Genomic DNA, 21,005 nt, shown 5'->3' on the forward strand with positions numbered 1-21,005 from the left:
TGTTTAAAAGCAAACATTAAAGCTGCAGTCCATAACTTTGACGCTCTAGTCTAGCGGTTAATAAACAGAACAGCATTCGTCTTGCGGAAGAACATTATAGCCGGAGCTACTTCTCTCGGTTTAAGTCAATGAATCACGCAGGTACTGTGCTACTCCGCAGCGGCACCTCCCCGAGCCAGTCTGAAATAGTCCGGATATAAAGAGTTATTATAGGTGTACTGGATTGATTCAGGAAAATGAATTCATGGTCTATTCTCTAGATATATATTTTCTTAATTTTGAACACAAAAAAGTTGACTGCAGCTTTAAATTGCTTGTTGAAATGTGAACAGCAGATGGCAGTATTGAATTGTGGTAGATATGGATGAGGCAAGCAATTTACTGGCTAATTTTCACACTAATGTGACTGTAAACGTTTTACAGATTTATCATTAAAACCTGACAGATTCTGTATGGCTTAAAATTATATTTTACTTCCTAGTGCAGCAAGTCTTAAGATATTCGTTTAAATTATATAAATTGTTAATAGCCAATTATGACCCATTCAACTGAAAAATAAGTTCACATAGTTTATTCTTAATTTCTTTTGGTTTACAAACAAAAGGCACCCATTTATTTTTTACCCTCCATTGACATTTTAATGTGGCAATTACAATTCTCCAAGAAACCAGACCGCTTGACATAGTAGAGAATAGTTCACATTTCTTGATGGTTACAGGAGATTTAACAAAAAGTACATAAGGCAGACAAAATAAAGGAAAACAATCTACATTTGGCCCATCAAGGCCTGACTTAAGCTTGATCTTAAGGAAGAAAAAAAATTATATCATCGTTATAAAATGCTGTGGGAAATGAAACATGAGGTGAACTAACACACAAGAAACCCAATGAAACCTATTTTACCTACCACTGAGAAAACTACAGTATTATGGGGAAAAACATACTATATATTGGTTTTATTTGACCCTATTTTGTGGTAAAAAAAAAAAAAAATACTCTTAATGAGACCTTGAATACACAGAACTGGTTTTCAAAAATCACTATTCCACTCAAACTCCCACATAAAAATATGGATCCTCATAGAAGTGCTTTTTTTATTTTAATCAGTTCACCATTAATAGAAAAGTCAGAATACTTAATCTATATTCCACACAGTTAGTAACAATATCCATCATCTAGCGTTTCCTGGCATGATATTTAGCTGTGCAAAGAGATTGGCTTGTATGACAAACATAACTTGACATAGTGATCCGAAGCATGTGTGACCATAAAAGCAGCCTATATGGTGCATTTTCATTTCTTCATTTCACTTGTCATTTTGCGTCATAAACAATCACTTCCTATTTATTTCAAACATGGAAAATACTTGGTAGCAGATAAAGTTAAATTTCAACGCTTTATCTAAATAGAATGATTTAGAAAACATATATCCATTAGCTATTTTACATTACTTCAACATTGACAACTCGCAGAACAATTTGGGTGAAAAAAAGGAAAGAAAAACACACAGTCCAGTTAAATTTATCCATCCCCTCCTCTGATATGATGGACTCAAAGCGCTAAAGAACGTAAATACACTAAATTAGCCTACATATAAGCCGACATATTTGGTTTTCTCACACAGCTTTACACAAAAGATGACATGTTTTATGTACAAACGCCCATTACCTGAACACTAATAAGTTATGGCAAGAAACAATTATCACGCTTTAATCATAAGCGGAACGAATCTATAAATCGTTTGTATAACGTCAATGGCTTTACGAACCGTCGACGCAAATGCTGTCCGCTCATGTTTATTGATAAGCCTCATAATTCTTAAAAGGTTTAAGCAGGTGAACAAACTGATGCTTGCTTTTGCTAGCATTTCTAAAAGGAAAACTAACAAGTTTATTAATATTAAAGAAATAATTTACTAAAAGCAGTTGATTGCTTTCAAAAAAATCGTTAAGTAGTACACAAAGTATTTCAAAATGACATTTTGGTATTGACTGAAGGCGACATTGTGAGGAGAAACATAAGGCCTGGAATCAGACACTCGAGATGCTTAGTTTTTTTGGTGACACGTTAATAACTTTCATCTCAAAGATGGTGAGAGTATCGGAAGAAATGTAAGGCAAAAGCCATGAATCTAACAAAGACATTGGGCATGAAGGTTATTATTGAATTGTAGGCACAGAGCTGAGACAAAGCCATCTCTCTCTTTTTTTTCTTCTTCTTGTGCTTCGTTGATTACAGTTGGAAAGGGGCCAATACCGCCAACAAGTATGAACTGGTATGTAACCCATAATAATCAAGAGTTGTCCAAAACCTGTTTGCGTTCAGGAGGCGGAACAGGTACAAATAAGTGCTCAAACGTGCTCGGCGTGGACACACTCGCTCTCATTGTGCTGAGAGAGCTTCTTAAACCTCGAGCCCTGAAAATTCATGCTTTCTACATAGCAGATGAGTGCACTTGCACCCGGTGATGTTGAGGGCGTACTTGCGCAGGAGGGGAGGATTGCGGATATTACGCCCATACGCTTGACCCTCAGATTCTAGAGTGTCGCAAAGCAGAAGTATGTGCATAGCCCGTGGGAAAGAAGGGTGGGAAAGGACAGTTGGGGTGGATTCAGTATCTCATGGTGCTGGAGGCTCTGAAATAGGAGAGGAACTTGAAGCACAAGCTGACGACGAAGTACCAGATGTTTCTGGCCATCTGAGAACGGGCAATGAAAATGCGCCAGATTAACACTACCAAGATGGTGTTGAAAGTGTAGCGAATGTTCCGCAGCCTACAGGAAAACAAAACAAAGAAAAAGTGACAAAAAGATAAAATCTTCAGTGTCACATGACCATTCAGAAATAAGTTTTGCTGCTTGATGTTTTTGTGGAAACTATGACACACTAGAATTTGAAGGAAAGAAAAAAGGAAAGAAAGCAAGCAATGAATACTTTTATTAAGCATTCGGTTTACACTAGTGTGTTTTTGTTTTAAATCGGCATTTTGAAATGAAAATGATCATTTACACTGGCGTTTTCACTTCGTTTTCAGAAACGTTCTGTCCACACTACACACCAAAAATGCAGGTCACATGACCATTCTTGCATGTACTTCCTTTTCAAAATTCTCAGTTTAGGTCTGTTTACACTTAAACACAACCCCAGAGTTTTCAATCTAAAATGGCCTGCGTTTTTGAAAGTCTCTGTTTTCAGGGTCGAAAACACCGGGGTAATGTAAATGACAGGCGTAACCGTAGCAAAAGTTATGTTTTAAAACGAAAAAACACACTATTGTAAACGTAGCCTAAATTAATCAAAAGTTACAGAAATTTGTAAGATATTACAGAAGATTTCTATTCCAAATATTCCTGTTCTTTTGAACTTTCTAATTATCAAAGAATCCTGAAAAAAAAGGCATTAGTGTTTCCAGAAAAATATGAAGCAGCAAAAACAATGTTTTTAACATGGTTACTAATAAGAACTTATAATAATAATAAATTAGCAGCAAATCCGCATATTGGAATATTTTCATGTGAAAATGAAGCCTGACAAATGGCTTCTGAAAACTCAGCTTTAGCATCACAGGAATAAATTACATTTTCAAATATGTGACCCTGGACCACAAAACCTTAAATGAGTCAAAATTATACATTTTTCTTTTATGACAAAAATCATTAGGATATTAAGTAAAGATCAGGCTCCTTGAAGATATATTTTAAATTTCCTACTGTAAATATATCAAAACTTAATTTTGATCAGTAATTTTCATTGCAAAGAATTTATTTGGACCAATTTAAAAGGCGATTTTCTCAGTATTGAGATTTTTTTGCACCCTCAGATTCCAGATTTTCAAATAGTATCTCAGCCAAATACTGTCTGACCCTAATAAAACACACATCAATGGAAAGCTTATTTATTCAGCTTTCAGATTATGTATAAATCTCAATTTCGAAAAATTTACACTTAAGACTGTTTTGTGGTCCATGGTCACATATGTTTAAATAGAAGACAGTTCTTTTAAATTGTAATAATATTTCATAATATTACTATTTTTTTCTGTACTTCTACTCAAATAAATGCAGTTTTAAAAACGTCTTACACCCAATACTGTATATGACGCATTGTTAGTAACACGCACACTAAAAACCGAGTGTTAAATTACCAAAAAGTGAGGAAAAGTCACATGAATTTGCACATCTAGGAATACTTATAAAATGTGTTTTCATCAAACACATATTTATGTCTCTGTCCCACATGGGAATGGGACAGAGTTGAGAAGTTGCATACGACAGTGCAGAAGCTATCATGAGAGTGATAGTCGCTCTAGAATAACAGTTATCCTGAAGGTAACCTAGAGAACTTCAATACTTACTTGTTCAAGTGTTTGCGTGCCGCTGGGAGTCCTGATAACTCTTCATTGAGAACATACTTCTTAGTGCCCATGCAGTAATTCTCCATGTATTCTGCCCAATGTAACTGCCTGACATCAATATTAAATACCTGAACAAAAAAAAAAGATGCTTAAGACATTCATTGAGTTCAAGCATTAATAAACGACAGAGCTATGAGACGCTTAAATTAATGTTTCATTGACAACACATAAAACCTCCAATTTTGAATCAGCATATTGAGATTTTTTAAGCGACAAGATTCAGAATCAGAAAAGCGATTCATGTAACTGTGCCCATGTCAGAATGAGTGTATTGATACATAAACACACACACCTTCTTGTCCTCAGGTCCCATCTGGTTCATGAGCATGGTAACATTGTCCGTGTTCCACACCCACGAGTGACTCGTGAAGTACTCCAGAACCATCATGGCTTTGTGCAACCGAGTGATTGTCTTCATCATCCTGCGTCACCACAGATACAACGCAAGGAGCGAGCGGGAGAAAAAGAGAGACGTGAGCATTAGCTTCAGATGAGCTTTGATGGGGACTGGAAATGTAGTTTGAGCTTTTTTTTCTCTCATTTAAAGGGCAAGCAGTTTAGTAATAGCAGATGGTGACTGAGACTATGACAGAAACCACAGCTTATAAATTACAAAAGTAACAAACATTTAACTCTATGGTCTACTATATAAAAACATCAGGTTAATATTGAAGCCCATTTCTGCCTCGTAGTAAAAAAAAAGTATCAATTCTAAGAAATAAGTCGCTGTGAGATATAAATGTAAGAAATAAAATCGGAAGTGGCTTTCTTTTTTTTTTCTTTGAGGCAAAAAACTGGCTTCCACAGGTTAGTTTTCCCAAATTAAGCAAAATATTTTGGTTTGATTCAGTAAAAAAAAAAAAAAAAAAAAAAAAGTAAAACAAAACAAAACAATTAAATAAAATTGAAATAAATAAAATAAAAACAAAATAAATAAGCAAAATAATAAAAAGTAAAATGTAAAATGAAACAAACAAAAATTAAAAATATTTTTTTTAAACAAACTAAATAAAAAAATACAAATAAAGATCAAGGAAATAGAATACAATTTAACAAAAAAATAAATAAAAAATAAGATTACACAAGTAAAACCAAAAATAAAATAAAACAAATGTTAAAATAGAAACAAAAAAAGCAAAACAAATACTCCTCGGTTAGTAATAATTGCAGAATGTCTCCAACCCTTTCACCCCGTATGGTATTTGATTCAGGTTAGATCCCATCACAGCCCTTCTGAACCACAAACGGTTGGCAAACAACTGTGGATTCCCATGATTCGGTTGAACAATTATCACACTTTTCAAACTTTGCAGGATCTTAAAAGGCACCTGGGCGCATTTGTGTACTTGAGATTCTTTCTGTGTGATGCTTTTTGTACCTCTATAAACTATACCAGATGTACAAGTATGCCAAATTTCAGGCTTTTTCCTGACAAAGCACTGTTGAAGTTGAATGCAAATGTCCAGAAACGCCCAGTTTCCCATCAAGATCTCTTATTGGTTGGATAGGGAATGACTACATGCATTGTATTATCTTGTTTAAAAAGAAAAAAAAAATCAAATTCAGAACATTCTCATGGTGTTAAAACCCTTCAAAACCTCAATTATATACAAACTTGCACCTTAAACCAGACGCATATCAGCAATACACACCAAATTTGTAGAATCTGCATAAGCAGAAAGCCACACTGAACTGAAACACATCAGATTTAGGGTGCATAACCAGTTATTTAATCTCTAGGTACCAAACACACCTACTCCCTGCTAATAAAAGCATTTTTGCATGAATGGATAATTGTCAAATATGCATCCAACATTTCCACTTTTCCAGTGTTTGGTTTAGTTTTTTTTTAATTAGAAGGATTGTAACCTTATAATTTCTATATTGGTTCATTAAACCAGAGGCTTTCAAATCTTTTAACGCCAAGGACCCCCAAATGATTATAATATTCTTAGGAAAATTTGTATTATGTATTATTATTTGTAATTCAGATTGAGATATGAATAATTGAGATAAAGACATTGAAGATTAAAAAAAGAAAAAAAAAACAGGAATTCTGAATAAAAAATAAAAATAGTAATGTGAAATTAAAACGCATATATAGCAATTGAAGCATATATATATATATATATTTGGACTGATGCGACTTATACTCAAGTGCAACTTATAGTCAGAAAAATATGGTATATATATATATATATATATATATATATATATATATATATATATATATATATATATACATACACACACACCGTATTTTTCTGACTATAACTCGCACCTGAGTATAAGTCGCATCAGTCCAAAAATACACCATGACGAGGGAAAAAAAAACATATATAAGTTGCACTGGACTATAAGTCGCATTTATGTAGAACTAAAAACCAAGATAAAACATTACCGTCTCCAGCTGCGAGAGGGCACTCTGTCCTCAGTGTAGGCTACAGGAGCACTGAGCAGCATCTCTGGCAGCAAAGAGTGCCCTCTCAAAGCTGGAGACGGTAATGTTTTCTCTTGGTTCATGTCAAATTAATTTTGATAAATAAGTCGCACCTGACTGTAAGTCGCAGGACCAGCCAAACTACGAACAAAACGTATAGTCCGGAAAATACGGTATATCTTATATATATATATATATATATATATATATATATATATATATATATATATATATATATATATATATATATATATACATATACGGCATAAAACATTGTCATAAATAAAACCCTAGTTTCTTCTTGCAGGATGGATGCCAGTCTGAAAACACCCGAGTTAAACAAATTGTCAGAGCAGAGAGTTTGGTACCTAGCCCTATTATTTATGAGTGCTGTTCTCTGAACAGTTTGGCTTTTGTCAATGAAAATGTTAGTGCAAAAAGCCCGTATCTGATCTCAACTGAGCACTGACTTGCTTAGTGAGTGCAGGCTGTGTTGACCAAACTGTCAGTCCCAACTTCCACTGTTTTTACGGCTACAAGAACAGATCAAACAACCTCTCTTGAAGACTTAATGGCATGGCTCGGGGGCAGGGAGGGGACATAAGATAAAAGATGGATTTATGGGGTGGATCCATCTCTTTTTCCACAAAAAAAAGCATGCAGGACTCCATGCACTTTATGGTAGCCCAGCAGCAGCTTTTGTCCGATGCCATAAAGTCAAGAAGATGGCCAGGCAGAGCGTTTCCTTCCCAGCCAGACTGCCGGCCATGCCACACCCAACACCCAGTACTGGAGGTGAGGGAACGGAGGAGGGAGGACAAAGGGGCGGAGAAGCAGGTACTGAAGACCTTACCGGGGCTTCTGACGGGTCAACATGAGAAACCCGTCATACAGCAGGGCAGGAAGGGTGTGACTCACTGTGGTCCAGTACTGATTGGTAAAAGGGTTGGATCGCAGGTTAACATTGGGGCGCCTGAAAGCCTGTTCTAAGGGATTGGTCTTGAACGTCATGTTTATGCAGTACTCTGCAGAAGGGAATACAGGCATATAACATACAACAGCATTTTAAACACAGAGCTACACAACACATACACACACATGGATATGCACACACACACAAACACAAGTGGACGGGAAGCGTGCAGAACCCAGTCTCCGAGTGGGTTATGCATCCTTGCCCAAGACACAGGGTGCGACACGTGATGGCTAGACCGAGCGTGGAGGAGGAAGCGGGGCAGGAGGAAAAGGCGCGAAGTGGTCGGATTTACCTGGGCTCTCTTCCTGACATCCTGAGGAAGAGATCATATAGGAATGCTGGTGCCTTGTGGCTTACAGCAATCCAGTACTGATTGATAAGGTGATTGGTTGTGAGATTTACATTTGGCCTCCTGAAGGCCTGCTCGAGGGGGTTCCTCTTGAAAGTGGATATAACATGGTACTCTAAGAGACAAAAAGGGGTTCAACAGTAAACCGCACAGCTGTGCATGACTTGGTTCAGGTTTAAAAAGCAACATTTTGATGGTTTCTTCCATTCGCAAGCATTGGGGTCACTTAATTGGAAAAGTATTAAGATAATTTTTAAAGCATCATGCTAATCATTTTCTAAAATATATATATATACACACACACATAGAAATATACTAAATATATACACTAAAAATATAACATAATAAAAATACACTACTTCAGGATATAAAAAAGTATTATATACATTATATAATTATTTGTTGTAGCTTTTATATATACAAAACTATATATTTCTTAATTTAGGAAATAAGCGCAAACACTTGTGTCTGATACATTAAAAATGAAAGCTTTCTGAGGTTTGGGGACAGAAAAAAATGGGAGGGGCATCCACAAATCTGAACTACTATTCTGATTGGGCCAGCAGAAAAAAATCCTTTTTGTGGAGTGTTAGTGATAGAAGAATGACCCCAACTGCAACACAATGCTGATTATAACCAAATATTGTTTGTATTTTAACTATTTAACTATGGGTGAAATGGGGCCACTAGAAAATGTGTACAGCATGCTTCAGTACACACTTGTGGGTCATCTAATGTCTCTGATGTAAGCAGTTATAAATATCTCCAGTCTGACTGAATTTCAGTGAAACCTGTTTTAAGAGCTCACTAGACATGTTTGTTGTCACAACAGTAACAACAGCAGCAAAGGCATTGGGGCATATTCTCATACAGGCTTAATTATAAGGGAGATGCGTCACAACTTAAACAGGGTTAACAAATCAAAGACACTGAGGATTCCTCACTGAAACAGGCTTTACAGCTAGTTTTGAATATAAATCTCATTTTGAGACATACTGTATTTAGTGTGTGTCAATGCAAAATGTTAAAAATAAGGCACATTTTGCTGCAGTATACAACTAAATGTTTCTGTGGAAAAAGGTCTTTTTAAAATAAAGATCAGATAAGATCCATATATTAGCAGGTAAAATAAAATGTAACTGTATGAAATGATGCATCAAGACTGTTGCACCCCTATAATTAAGTCATTAACATAGATTCAATTTATATTAAGATATTATTGATATAAGAAATAAACATTATATAATCATTATACAAAATTACTCACCTAATTACATTGTAAATCCATAAAATTCAATAATATACTTCTGTCCACTACATAAAAATTTTTACAACTTTTTTTGAGAAATGAAAATGTAGAACTTACAGTGTTTAGTATTATTATATAATATAAAAAACATTAGAATTTAATATCAAGGACACAGAATTACTTTGTTACCATGTTGAATTTTCCATATACTGTGGATAAATTCGGATCTATAACCAGATTTTAAGTTCACAACATGATAAAAGGTTGTAAAAAATATGGTATCACAAAACCATTCATAACTCATCCAACTAATGGTTATTAGGGCTGCACGATATTGGGAAAAAAAAGACATTGCTATATTCTGCTTTTCTGCGATATATATTGCGACATGAAATCTAATAAAAAAAATTCTTTCAGAGACAGCGCTTGTGTTGTTTGAAGATGGTCTCGCGCTCTCTCTCGCTCTTTTTTTCTCTCTCTCTCACTCCCTCTGTCTCTCTCTCGCGGTCTCTCTCTCTTTCCTTCTGTCTCGCGCTCTCTCTCTCTCTCTCTCTCCCTCCATCTCCCTCTCTCTCTCTCTCTCACTCTGTCTCTTTCATGCAGCGCCCTCTTTCTCGCGCGCGCTCACTCTCTCTCTCTCACTCTGCATGCAAATGATAAACTTTCACTCTATGATGGTTAAGCTGTGCAATTAATCCGCGAATCACATTCGTCAAGGGCCGGGGAGCAGCTGGCCCGTACAGTTAATGAATAACGGATCAACTACGACAACCTACATTGCACATCCTGCGATGTGACTATCGTGGATTCATACATCGCGATATCGATCCTTAAACGACACATCGTGCAGCCCTAATGGTTATCATAACTCATTCCTACTTCTACCCTACTTCAGTGGAGTCCAGACAGCTATGAAGAGAATTCTCAGAAATGAAAGCCTGAATAATCAAATCAAAGTTAAATCCATTCCCATATAAGAGCAAAAGAAACTAAATCCAAACGCTTGTTCAAACATGTCACTGTTCTCACCCTCTTTCATTTAATGTGACAAGTTCTTTGATTCGCAGTCGATATGGAAAATGGAACTGGAATAATGAAGCACTGAAGGCCACTGTGTATATTTGAGTCAAGCAGCGATTTGTTTGTAAAAGTGATCCATACCAACTTCACCCCAGTGAAAGGGATTGATTCCGCCCGTCGTGCAGTTGTACACCAACATACTTCTCGGCCTGCGATGGAGATAAACGTTACTGTCAGTGAACCAGCAGCATTTATTCCATGACTTTATTTCCCAGTGATCCGTGTGTGAGTGCCTGTTGGTGTTCGTGTGGAAGTCTGACCTGGCATGTCTCTGGGAACCGGAATACCAGGCAGCGGCCAAAGTGTTGTTTATGACCACATCGACTGGCACGAGATCAGCGACAGCGTTATTTGAAGCCCTCATTGTTCGTAGAATCCCCTTTCCTGCCTGCACAACCAAAAAAAAAAAAAGAAGGCTTTTAACATGAGGTACCAATAAACAATCATACAAATTGAAATGCCACTGCATTTACATCTACTTAAAATCAAAGTGGCCACTCACAGCAATGAATATCCCGCTTGGTCCATTGAAATTATCAATCCAGCCCTTTAACAGAGTGGAAAAGAAAGAGTGGTGTTTAAAATTCAACAGGTTTTTTTTTTTTTTTTTTTTTTTTTATTAAGTGGGAGGATGGAAATGAGCATGCTTACGGGAAACGGCTCCTTCCAGCTGGCTCCTACGATAGAGGGCCTGACGATGGCGATGTTGAGGTTTCCACACTCCTGCTGGATGAGGTGTTCTGCCAAGGCTTTGGTGTAAGTGTATGTGTTAGGCCGCTCACCGATAAGCTTCGGTGTCATTAAAGAGACGAGTTTGTCGTCCATCCACCTGTCAGCATCATAAAAATCCAGGAGTTTGAGGGAGAGCAAAAAAATTAAATAAATGAGAGGGTCTCATCTAGTTAATGCTGCTTGAAATAGCTTCAATAGTCATTGTGTTATTTTCTTATTTCTGAGCTGTTTTGTAGTTAAAGTTTTTTTGTTGCATATATGTTTAATGTTTTTTTTTTCTTTTTTTACATAAAATCTATTTTAAAAGATTATATTTTTAAAAGATTATAAGATTACAATAAATATAAAAAAAAGAAAAATTGTAAAAATTAAAAATATAAACATACATATGTGTGTTTGTGTCTCTGTGTGTGTGTATGTATATATAAACACACAGACACACACACACTCATTTTACTTTAAGCAATTAAACATGTGGGTTAAACAAAATTAATTTGAAATGTTGCAACTAACTGAAATAAGTAAAAGAACTAAAATGAATACAACTAAAACAAATTATATGTTTACATATAAATATATACACATATACATATAAATATATACAGACACGCACATATAATTATACTAAATATATATTACATTATATTATATATTAAATACTAAGTATATACTATACTATATCCAAAAAACTAACTTAATTCAGCACATAAAATCAAAATGAACTGAAAATATAAAAATAAAAGCTAATTCAAAAAAAAAAAAGAAAAAAAAGATTATACTATATAAATAATACTTAAATAACAGAGTGTGGAAAATGATCATGAAAAACAAAATAATTACATTAGAAAGTAACAAAAAAAAGAAAAATCAAATAATTATTAGAGATATCTTGCAAGCATTCTGAAAATGGGTTTATGCATGATCTCTAACTGGGAAAGCATTGTTAAATGTATGGTGTTGTGTGTGAAAACAGCCACTATGTATATGCATACACTGTACTGTGTATATGTTCTTGACATATTTATTTATTAGACTAAGTATGATGAGGAAGGTGCTTGCGAGAACAAAGAAAAGAAGAATGTTTTGGAGAGCCAAGACTTACTCAAGTGTGTCTATGAGCTTCCTGTAATCGACAGGTGGAGGATAGACCACCTCTTCAATGAGCTCTCGGTCACAGTGGGCATAGGCTGTGGACACGTGGATAAACACCTCCAAATGCTTCATTCTGTGAGCCAAGTTAAGCATCTTCTGCGTGGCCAGTACATTCAACTGCATGGCATCTCTGCAGCAGAGGGACAGAAAAAAAACCTGAACTGCAGTGACTCTGAGCAGATCTGATTAACTTTAAGACAGGCCTGCTGCGATTTGTACAAAACCACCTAACCCCAAAAAAAAATATCAATCACGGTAACTTGCAGTTAGTTTAGTTTCAACCTCTCAATTTACTTTGAAATCTGAATACTAGAAATTTAAGGAAATAAGTAATTTAAGTATAATATATACATAATATATAAGTCAGGTGAAGAATGCATAAACACCTCTGAAGCGTTTGTGCGTGTACAGCCAAGTGGTTCATTCCACACTCACATTAAAGCATAAACAAGGCTTTAGCAAGCAATGAATAAACAGCGTTGCAGTTTGACCTTATTTTAAATTTGACATTTGACAGTGTGTTCTGATTAAAAGTAGCAGTGACCCAAGAATTTGTGCAGAAATATATTACCAAGGCAAAATATTTGAATAATATTTTACATGAAAAAAACACAATAATTACAGTATTATTATATTACTGCGACTATTATTAATAATAAGATCATAAATACAAATAATATTTATAATTAATGATACAATAAATGTATTATTAGCATTAATAATAATAATACATTGATAACAATATTTAAAGGTTAAATAATAATGACAGGACTTTAATTGCAATTACTAACGTTACTATGCATAAAATTATGATTTATTGTAAATTAATAATATAATTGTTAAAACTGTTATTAATGCAAATAGTAATACATTTTTTTGTATCCTTAATAAATGTATTATTAGCATTAACAAAATGATTATAATAGCAATAATACAAATAATAAAGTAGTGAAGACAAATATAATGAGTTTTAATATTACTTACTATAAATTTTATTATTATTAAGAAATCATTGTATTAATAATAATAATGATAATAATAGTATATAATAGTAATACATTGTATTATTAGCATTACCAATAATAGTTCTTATAATAGTAATAATAAAAACAATAGCAGTAGCAAAACAGTAATGTCAACATCGTTATACCTATTCGTACCACTAACATTTTGTGAGTGGGAAAAAAAAACACTAATTAAAAGCAGCATTTGAATTATTAATTATGATTATTTAATTAATAAAATATAGGTTTAATGTGAATACATGATTTAAAGCTACATGACACTGTAAGTGTCAGAAGCATCTAAACTCGTATCTGTGGATGATGCTTTGTGCCGTCCTGTGGGTGGAGATTATGGCTTACTTCAGAGGCTCGTTGAAGCGGATGGTGGCAGCGCAGTGAAACACTATGTTAATGCAGCCCACGAGGGTCTCCTGGTCTTCTATGCTAAGGTCCAGATCTGGCTGCGTCAGGTCGCTGTTGACCGCCACGATCTTCTCTGCGAAATCGGGCTGCTCCTCTCGCAGTCTGTCAAAAAGCTGAAACATTTAAAGGCTCAAGATCACTTTCACCATAATCAAGTGTCAGTTTGTTAAAGATTGTTCATCTGATTGGGGAAAAAAGTTGTAAACTATACAGTACTTTTTTTTTGTATAGCCTAGCCTTACCCTTAATTTAAGCCATGAAGCACATAACTCAATTGAGAACTGAAAGCCCAAACCATGATTTTTCTACAGCGATCTTCCAGACCTGCACCTACCTTGCAGTTGATCATGTCAGCAATTCGGACATTGGGCACCTGTCCTGCTTTGGGCCGGACAAGGACATAGGCAGCTTTGACACCAGGACAAGAGCGTAGCAGCTTCTCCAGAAGTACTTTCCCCATAAAGCCTGTGGCCCCTGTGATGAGAACATTTTTTCCCTCGTAGTACTCTGGAATGGTAACCATCCTGAGTGCACCTTCCCTCCTCTGTTACACCCCTGAAAAACACCAACAGAAAGATTATCACATAGTATCAGACTGCAAATACGCACACATTTCACAAGGGCTCTAACCCAAATAGAGAACTTCATAAACATAAATGTTTCGTCAGTCTGCGGTAAATTTCATGCAGGTCACTTCCTTCCCTTCCTGTTAAGATCTCAGTCCACAGTTACTGCATGTTATTAATTAAAATATGTAATGGCCACTTAAGAAGTGGTGTTGTATTACTATCCTGGACCGCAGCTGGATTCTGACTTGCTGGGGTCGATAGAAGTGCTCCTGAATGGCATTACGGTGCATTAACCGCAAAGAGCTTTACATATCACTAATTGATTCAACAAATTAAGTGGCATAGTAAAATCACAACAAAATACACAGGTTTATTATTCTTATCTCTTGGCCACTGATAACAAGTCAATACAGCTCATCCACAGCAGATACTGGGTTAATGTTTAATAAAATAAAAGATAAAGAAAAGGGACATTACACGTCACGCGCTGATGTCACGTGTCCTTACGGGATCTTCAAGGGTTGTGTGTGAAAGCACGCACATATACCGGGTCATCACTGGCAGTGTGAAAGTGCCAAATCTAGCGACCAGGAAACAATTACAGGAACGCTTTACCCTTGTATTTGCCGGAATGGCAGTGTGAAAGGGGCTAAAGGGACAGTCTCAAGCCTCTAGGTTTTCATCGAAAATATCTTAAATTGTGTTCCTAAGACGAACTGAGCTTTTTACGGGTTTGGAACAACATGGGGGTAAGTGATTAATGACAAAATTTCCAATTTTGGGTGGAGTAACCCTTTAAATTCACAAAGGAAAACACACAGGTAATCAATGACAGATTATTAGATTGTACTGCATTCTTGCAATTTTGACAAAATCTCATATAACCTTTCACCTAACTGACAAATTTAAAACGTAGAACTGGCAACTAAATGTTTACATTTGCAAGGCCTAAAAATGCATGTAAGTATCAAAAAGATATAGGAAGTCATTGTAATCTGATCTATTCTGCATTTGACAATTTTAAGGCTCACTTTCACATATCTTACACACATTCAACCCAATACAAGGTATTTCAATCTCAGCCTGCCACTTTCTTCCTGATGCATCCAGCCGCATCATACGATCCTTTCCGTAAACTTATCAGGACACTCAGTAGTGGTAATGATAGCGATGAGCTGTTTTTGCAGCCTCGCATTGTTTGCTATATAACACTAGTGCCAAGTTCCACATGCACCCCAAACGGGCAGAGTTTGCACAAACAGAAGAACACACACTGCATGGCAGCAAATTCTTGTTTTCCCGCCCCTAAACTATCAGGATACAATCTGCATTAAAAAAAAAAAATTCTTCAAAACATTTAGTGAAGTGCATGGGTTATTTTGACACTTACTGAATGCCGGTTCAAGTGTAGGGGTCAGGTGGATTATTTCAGAAGGTTAGACAAGATGTTGTGCGGTACAATTTCTTTTCAAGAGCCACTCAGCACTTCTGTGACTAAGGACCCAGAGCTGCCTCTGCAGTGGCACTGGCATTAAACAGCGTCCAACTACAGGGAGCAAAGCTAAAAAGGGACTTCTGGGACTGTGGGTGAAAGAATTCAGTCCCTATAGAGAAGCTGGCCTTTTTTAACACTTGAAAGCTGGTCTGAGAAAGAACCGATTGGAGATATAGCCATCCTATGGGGCCATCTGACATGATCAAGTCACTTATATGTACACCAGATGCAAATTGATCCTACATCCCACATCCTCAGTATGAATAATTCATGTGTCACATGGCCAGCTGCTGTGCACAGGGGCACCTGGGGAATTGTACTACTGTAACCAATAAGATGTCAACAGATACTTCAGTAATAACAACAGAATGACCCATAGGCAGTCATGAGCGCTTTAATATAAAGGCTTTACATTAAGAATCTAAATAAAAGTACTCAAGGCTAATGGGATTGAATATTCTGTGTATATATATATATATAGTAAAAAAAAAAAATACAATGACAAACTACTACTGAAGTCCAGATTCAAAGACACAGTGACAGTAAACAAAATGGTGTTGTCATTAGACTGCACTGCCTTTGTGTCTTGTGACCTTCATAAAAATTACAACCGTGGGAATGAACCAGCAGAAATATGCAATTAGCTGTTTAGAAGTAGAAAAACCAGGGATACAGACAAAAATCAAATAAGCCTTCAGACTAGTTCCTGACTAGCTGTTTTTGAATATACTCGAAAATTGGATAATAAACACTACTTCAACCAAGGATTATAACAAAATGGCCATCATATTTTCATTTATTAAAGAGAACATGTGTGAGGGTCATTTTTGGTATGGAGTCGGAATCAGAATGGAGAAAAATCCTGAAATGTTTTCCTCAAAAACCTTAATTTCTTTATGATTGATGAAAGAAAGACATGAAGATCTTGGATGACATGGGGGTGAGTAAATCATCAGGAAACGCATCCTTTAAAATAGTCTTAACGACGTGACATGCAGAAAAAGAGTGAACGAACGAATCAGCTGAACAAATCTTTTAACTCACAAGATTCGAATCACCGGGATGAATCATAATCGTTGAGCGCGAGCCAAAATGACATATGCTTCGCATTTCATAAAAAGGTCACTCGCCCTGTTCTCTTAACTAAAACGAAACATTTTGGACCTCGCTGGTAGCACAGATAGTAAGATTTATTGTTTTTCTTCTAAGAGCTTTGAAAGCATATGAGGGAAATGTTCATTAATATTACATAGATGCACACAATAGATAAGTAAAAGGTAATAAATATAAGTTTATGTTTAATAACTGCGAATTATTAATAAAGCATACAGACTGTAATACAATGAAAATAAGTTTTAACTGACGCCTACGTATTTGTAAAATCCACTGGTAATTTCAGCGCCAATTGGACAAGGGAACAAAAAATATTTTCTCGATAACCCTGGGCATTCAATTGTTGTAAACACTCGGAACAGCAGATGAAACATTACTTTCCAGCGGTGCGTCTTTCAGGGAGGATTTCCTACACACCGGCGCTGAAAACCCAGCATGCGAAAGTGTGCTAACAGCTAGCATTCACTCTCTAAAAATGTACAAACTCAATTCTGAGCTCAGGAAAAACGAGGCAACAAAGAAAACAGCTAAAGCACTCGAACGCTTACCTGAGATGTTTAATATATTTCCCGCGCTATTTTTTTGCCTGGCGAGCCTAAGGTTGTAGTGCTCTATCCAGCAGTGATGGCAAACGCAGTAGGGTTGTAGCTTAGCTTCACCGGAGAGGAACTGTGATGGGTTGCCAAATGATGCGTCTCAGAACAGGATCGACGTCACAACTCACCACGCGCGAGGAATAACGTCACTTCGTGATCCTATGTGTAAAATGAATTCACATGAGAAATATCCAGTGTACATTCGCTTGTGAGAGTTTGACAGATTCACAGATTCTTCTTCAGAGTAGGATTGTAGGATTTTTTCCATAATCCCTCAAGGGAACATAGTGGCTTTCAAATGTTACTGTAAAACCCAATAGCATAAAGCACCAGTGTGGAAGTAGCCTGTAGTTCAGTCCTTAAAAATGTGTTGCAAGAAGGAATAGATAACAATAATGGCTAAAAATGTGTGACCTATGCTGGACAACATGAATGAAAAATTATTTAAAGTAAATGAATGACAGTATGGTCCCCAGTATTTGCTTACAAGCAGTATGGCACTTCCTTAAATGTGAGCAAAATACTTCTGATGTATCCATTACATTGCCAGTAATTTTCTTGTCTGTCTGAACGATTTTCAAGTCACTTAACATGACATGAATCAGCTTCCAGTGTAACTCTATTACACTGGCTTTCACTGAAACGTATCTGATTAGCCTATATTTCTTTCTTTCGTTTAAAAACATAGTGAGCCAATTATTTTACCGGCAACTACTTGAGCAGAGGTTGTTAACAAAAAAAAATCTATGCTGGAAATCTGCATAAAAAAAAAAAAGACAGAAAAATTTCAGGTTTTTCTGGCTTATCTTAACTGCTGTTCTGTGGTTAACTGTGGTTGCCAGGTAACATGGCTCAAAGGACTCCTGTTGGATATCACAGAACAAAAGAGCATTATTTTTTACTTCCAGAACTGTTGTGCTAGACTAAATTAGCATGGATCAATTGACAATTGGGATCAAACAGCATATGCATTTTTATCTTTCTCTCCCCATAAGGTTCTGTTTGTGGTCATTTGTGGCATTGGCCGAGTCAATTCGTCTAAAATGAATTTTCCAAGAATTACTTAAGCCTTCGGCTTTTGTTCTCTGCAGACAGAGGCACAAATGTGTTGACAGTTCTATGACAGGACCCCATGCTTGTTTGCTTTGGTGTAGCCAGTGGTGAGCGTCACACCATCATAGCTACAACTGTCTTTTGTATCAAGAAGAGCTTCCCTACTGTTATTAGACCTCTGGTTTCTGTAAATACTCTGACACAGGCGAGGCAGAGTGAACTCGCATTGTTGTTTTTTCTAGTTCATGAATTCACAAATCTTTATTTGAATGTCTAAAATGTGTGAAATCAAACTAGATGATAGAGTTTCTGTAGTTTAACTGGTAGAGCATGGCAAGCTCAATAAGAAATCTGCAAAATACAAACATTAAACTTAACAAATAATGTCCATTTCCCTTCAGAAATGTTTGTAATTGGTGAGCTTATTTTCTTCATTAATGCAAAGATTTGAATTATGAGAGAAAGGTCATTCTGGTCCTTGAGGGAAACATCTTTGTCAGTGGAGTAGCTTTTCTCCTCCAGCTGAATCACAAGTGGCTTTTTCTGCTGATGCTCCATACAGAAAAATAAGACAAAAACATGCACAAAATAGTTACGTTTCCTATGGTCAAATTTGATCCTTAATGTCAAACTGAAAACTATCAGGTATAAAATACAAAATATAAAGTTAATTTGAGTGAGATGCTTGATACCCACCATGCAGTCTTCTGATCAACACGCTCATTTCCTGTGTAAAGTTAATGAGTTACCAGTACCCTATTTGTCAAAAAGACACCCTTTCATCCCTTCTATAAATACGCCACTCTTAGTGTTTAACAGCAGAGGACACAGACTGCATGAATTATCCTACAGGACCTTTGTCTGTTTTCTCAGCTTGTTGGGTTTTCTCGGAATGACCTTTTTGCTGTTCATCCCAGTGGTAAGAAAATGTTTAATTCAATTGAATGGGAACAATTCACGGATTAATTACAAAACTTTGTCCTGCCATTTGATACCCAGATGCAAAGTGTGGATCTACTAATACAAGAGGCATCCTTGACCATTCCTTGAGGGTAATCGGAGGATCAGAGGCCAGACGAGGTTCCCATCTGTAGTTGGCTGTAACTGTTTAACTTTACAAATTGCATGATAAATTAATAGTTTTACATTCCAAAAGGCACTGAACTGTTGGATATATCAGTGTGCAAAAAGTCATTCTACTATCATCTACAGGTGTCTCTTAGAATCAGAAGATCGCATTTCTATGCTGCAGCTATCTTAACAGGCCACTGGCTTTTGACTGCTGCTTATTTGCAAGTGTATACAATAACTTGTAAGACAGCGGCTATTTGCACTAAGTGTAAATAGCGATACAGGCTATTGTGCAAATAGCTATAGATAGCGATACACTATGTGCAAATAGTTATAGATTCTATAACTATTTGCACATAGTGTAAATATCGATACACTACAGGTATGTGCAAATAGCTATAGATTCTATTCAATCTATGTTAAAATAACATGAATTTATGCTATTTATACTACTTATTGCAAACAATGGCTATTATCTGCACCTCAATATTGTAATACATTATAAAAAATTATGCATTACATTATAATGTTTATAAAGTATTACTTTATAAAACAATAACTTAATGAGCGTACATTTGAATTTGAATTTAAATTATTAAATGGATACCTTACTGGCACAATAAAACCCTCCCTACACCTACCCTAACCATACCCAATACTTCATTTTCAACTTTTTGATTATTTCCTTCTATTTCATTGAAAATAAAAGCTTTTCTGATGTGATTTAAAATTTGGAAAGGGAGAAAAAGTTTGCCAAAAGGCTAATTCAAAACCACGTTGATCATGTCAAAATGAGTACGACAGACGTTTTACCATCTGCGACACTGGAGCTAACGATTGCCGACTCTTTTGTAATATTGACTAGCCAATTCACAAATGTTAGATGGAGTTAGTGTAAATAACCTCAGCCAACATGGCTGGCTATCTGCACTTAGTGTAAATAGACACTCCTAATGTTTAAACCTATCAACACTTCAGTGACTTTCTCTCAAATATATATATATATATATATATATATATATATATAGCTGCCTGCCCTATGGACTTCCTGCACAAGATTGAGGCTGTAACAGGTGATTTCAACCAAAGAAAATTGACAGAAGGGGAGCAGAGCTTCCATGTAAAGACTGTAAAATTCCATGAAAAATATCAACACTACTCTCCCATGAGCTATGACATTGCTTTGCTTGAGATCAAAGGACACATTCACTTTGGCTAGTCATTCTGTGAGATTAACTAGATTCTTGTATTTATCCGTTCAGTTCATTTATTTCTAAAGCACTATACAA

General features: G+C 35.9%; 1 protein-coding gene across 2 annotated transcripts; it reads right to left on the minus strand.

The window, feature by feature from the left end:
* Positions 1–556: 556 nt before the first annotated feature.
* Positions 557–17,696, minus strand: LOC113066721 (fatty acyl-CoA reductase 1-like). Of its 2 annotated transcripts, none has more exons than XM_026238700.1 (12): positions 17,545–17,696; positions 14,154–14,374; positions 13,757–13,932; positions 12,343–12,522; positions 11,160–11,337; positions 11,011–11,055; positions 10,769–10,896; positions 10,590–10,657; positions 7,708–7,879; positions 4,707–4,836; positions 4,355–4,482; positions 557–2,774 (listed from the first exon to the last, which is right to left on the minus strand). In XM_026238700.1, exons 2-12 carry the CDS (start codon positions 14,340–14,342, stop codon positions 2,612–2,614), a joined length of 1,557 nt encoding a protein of 518 aa, XP_026094485.1. In that variant the 5' UTR covers positions 14,343–14,374; positions 17,545–17,696; the 3' UTR covers positions 557–2,611. The 2 variants fall into 2 exon arrangements, with proteins under 2 accessions (XP_026094485.1, XP_026094484.1); XM_026238699.1 differs by lacking the exon at positions 7,708–7,879 and adding an exon at positions 8,123–8,294.
* Positions 17,697–21,005: the final 3,309 nt, after the last annotated feature.

The sequence above is a fragment of the Carassius auratus genome, chromosome 50, assembly GCF_003368295.1.
Source record: "Carassius auratus strain Wakin chromosome 50, ASM336829v1, whole genome shotgun sequence".
Lineage (NCBI taxonomy): Eukaryota > Metazoa > Chordata > Actinopteri > Cypriniformes > Cyprinidae > Carassius > Carassius auratus.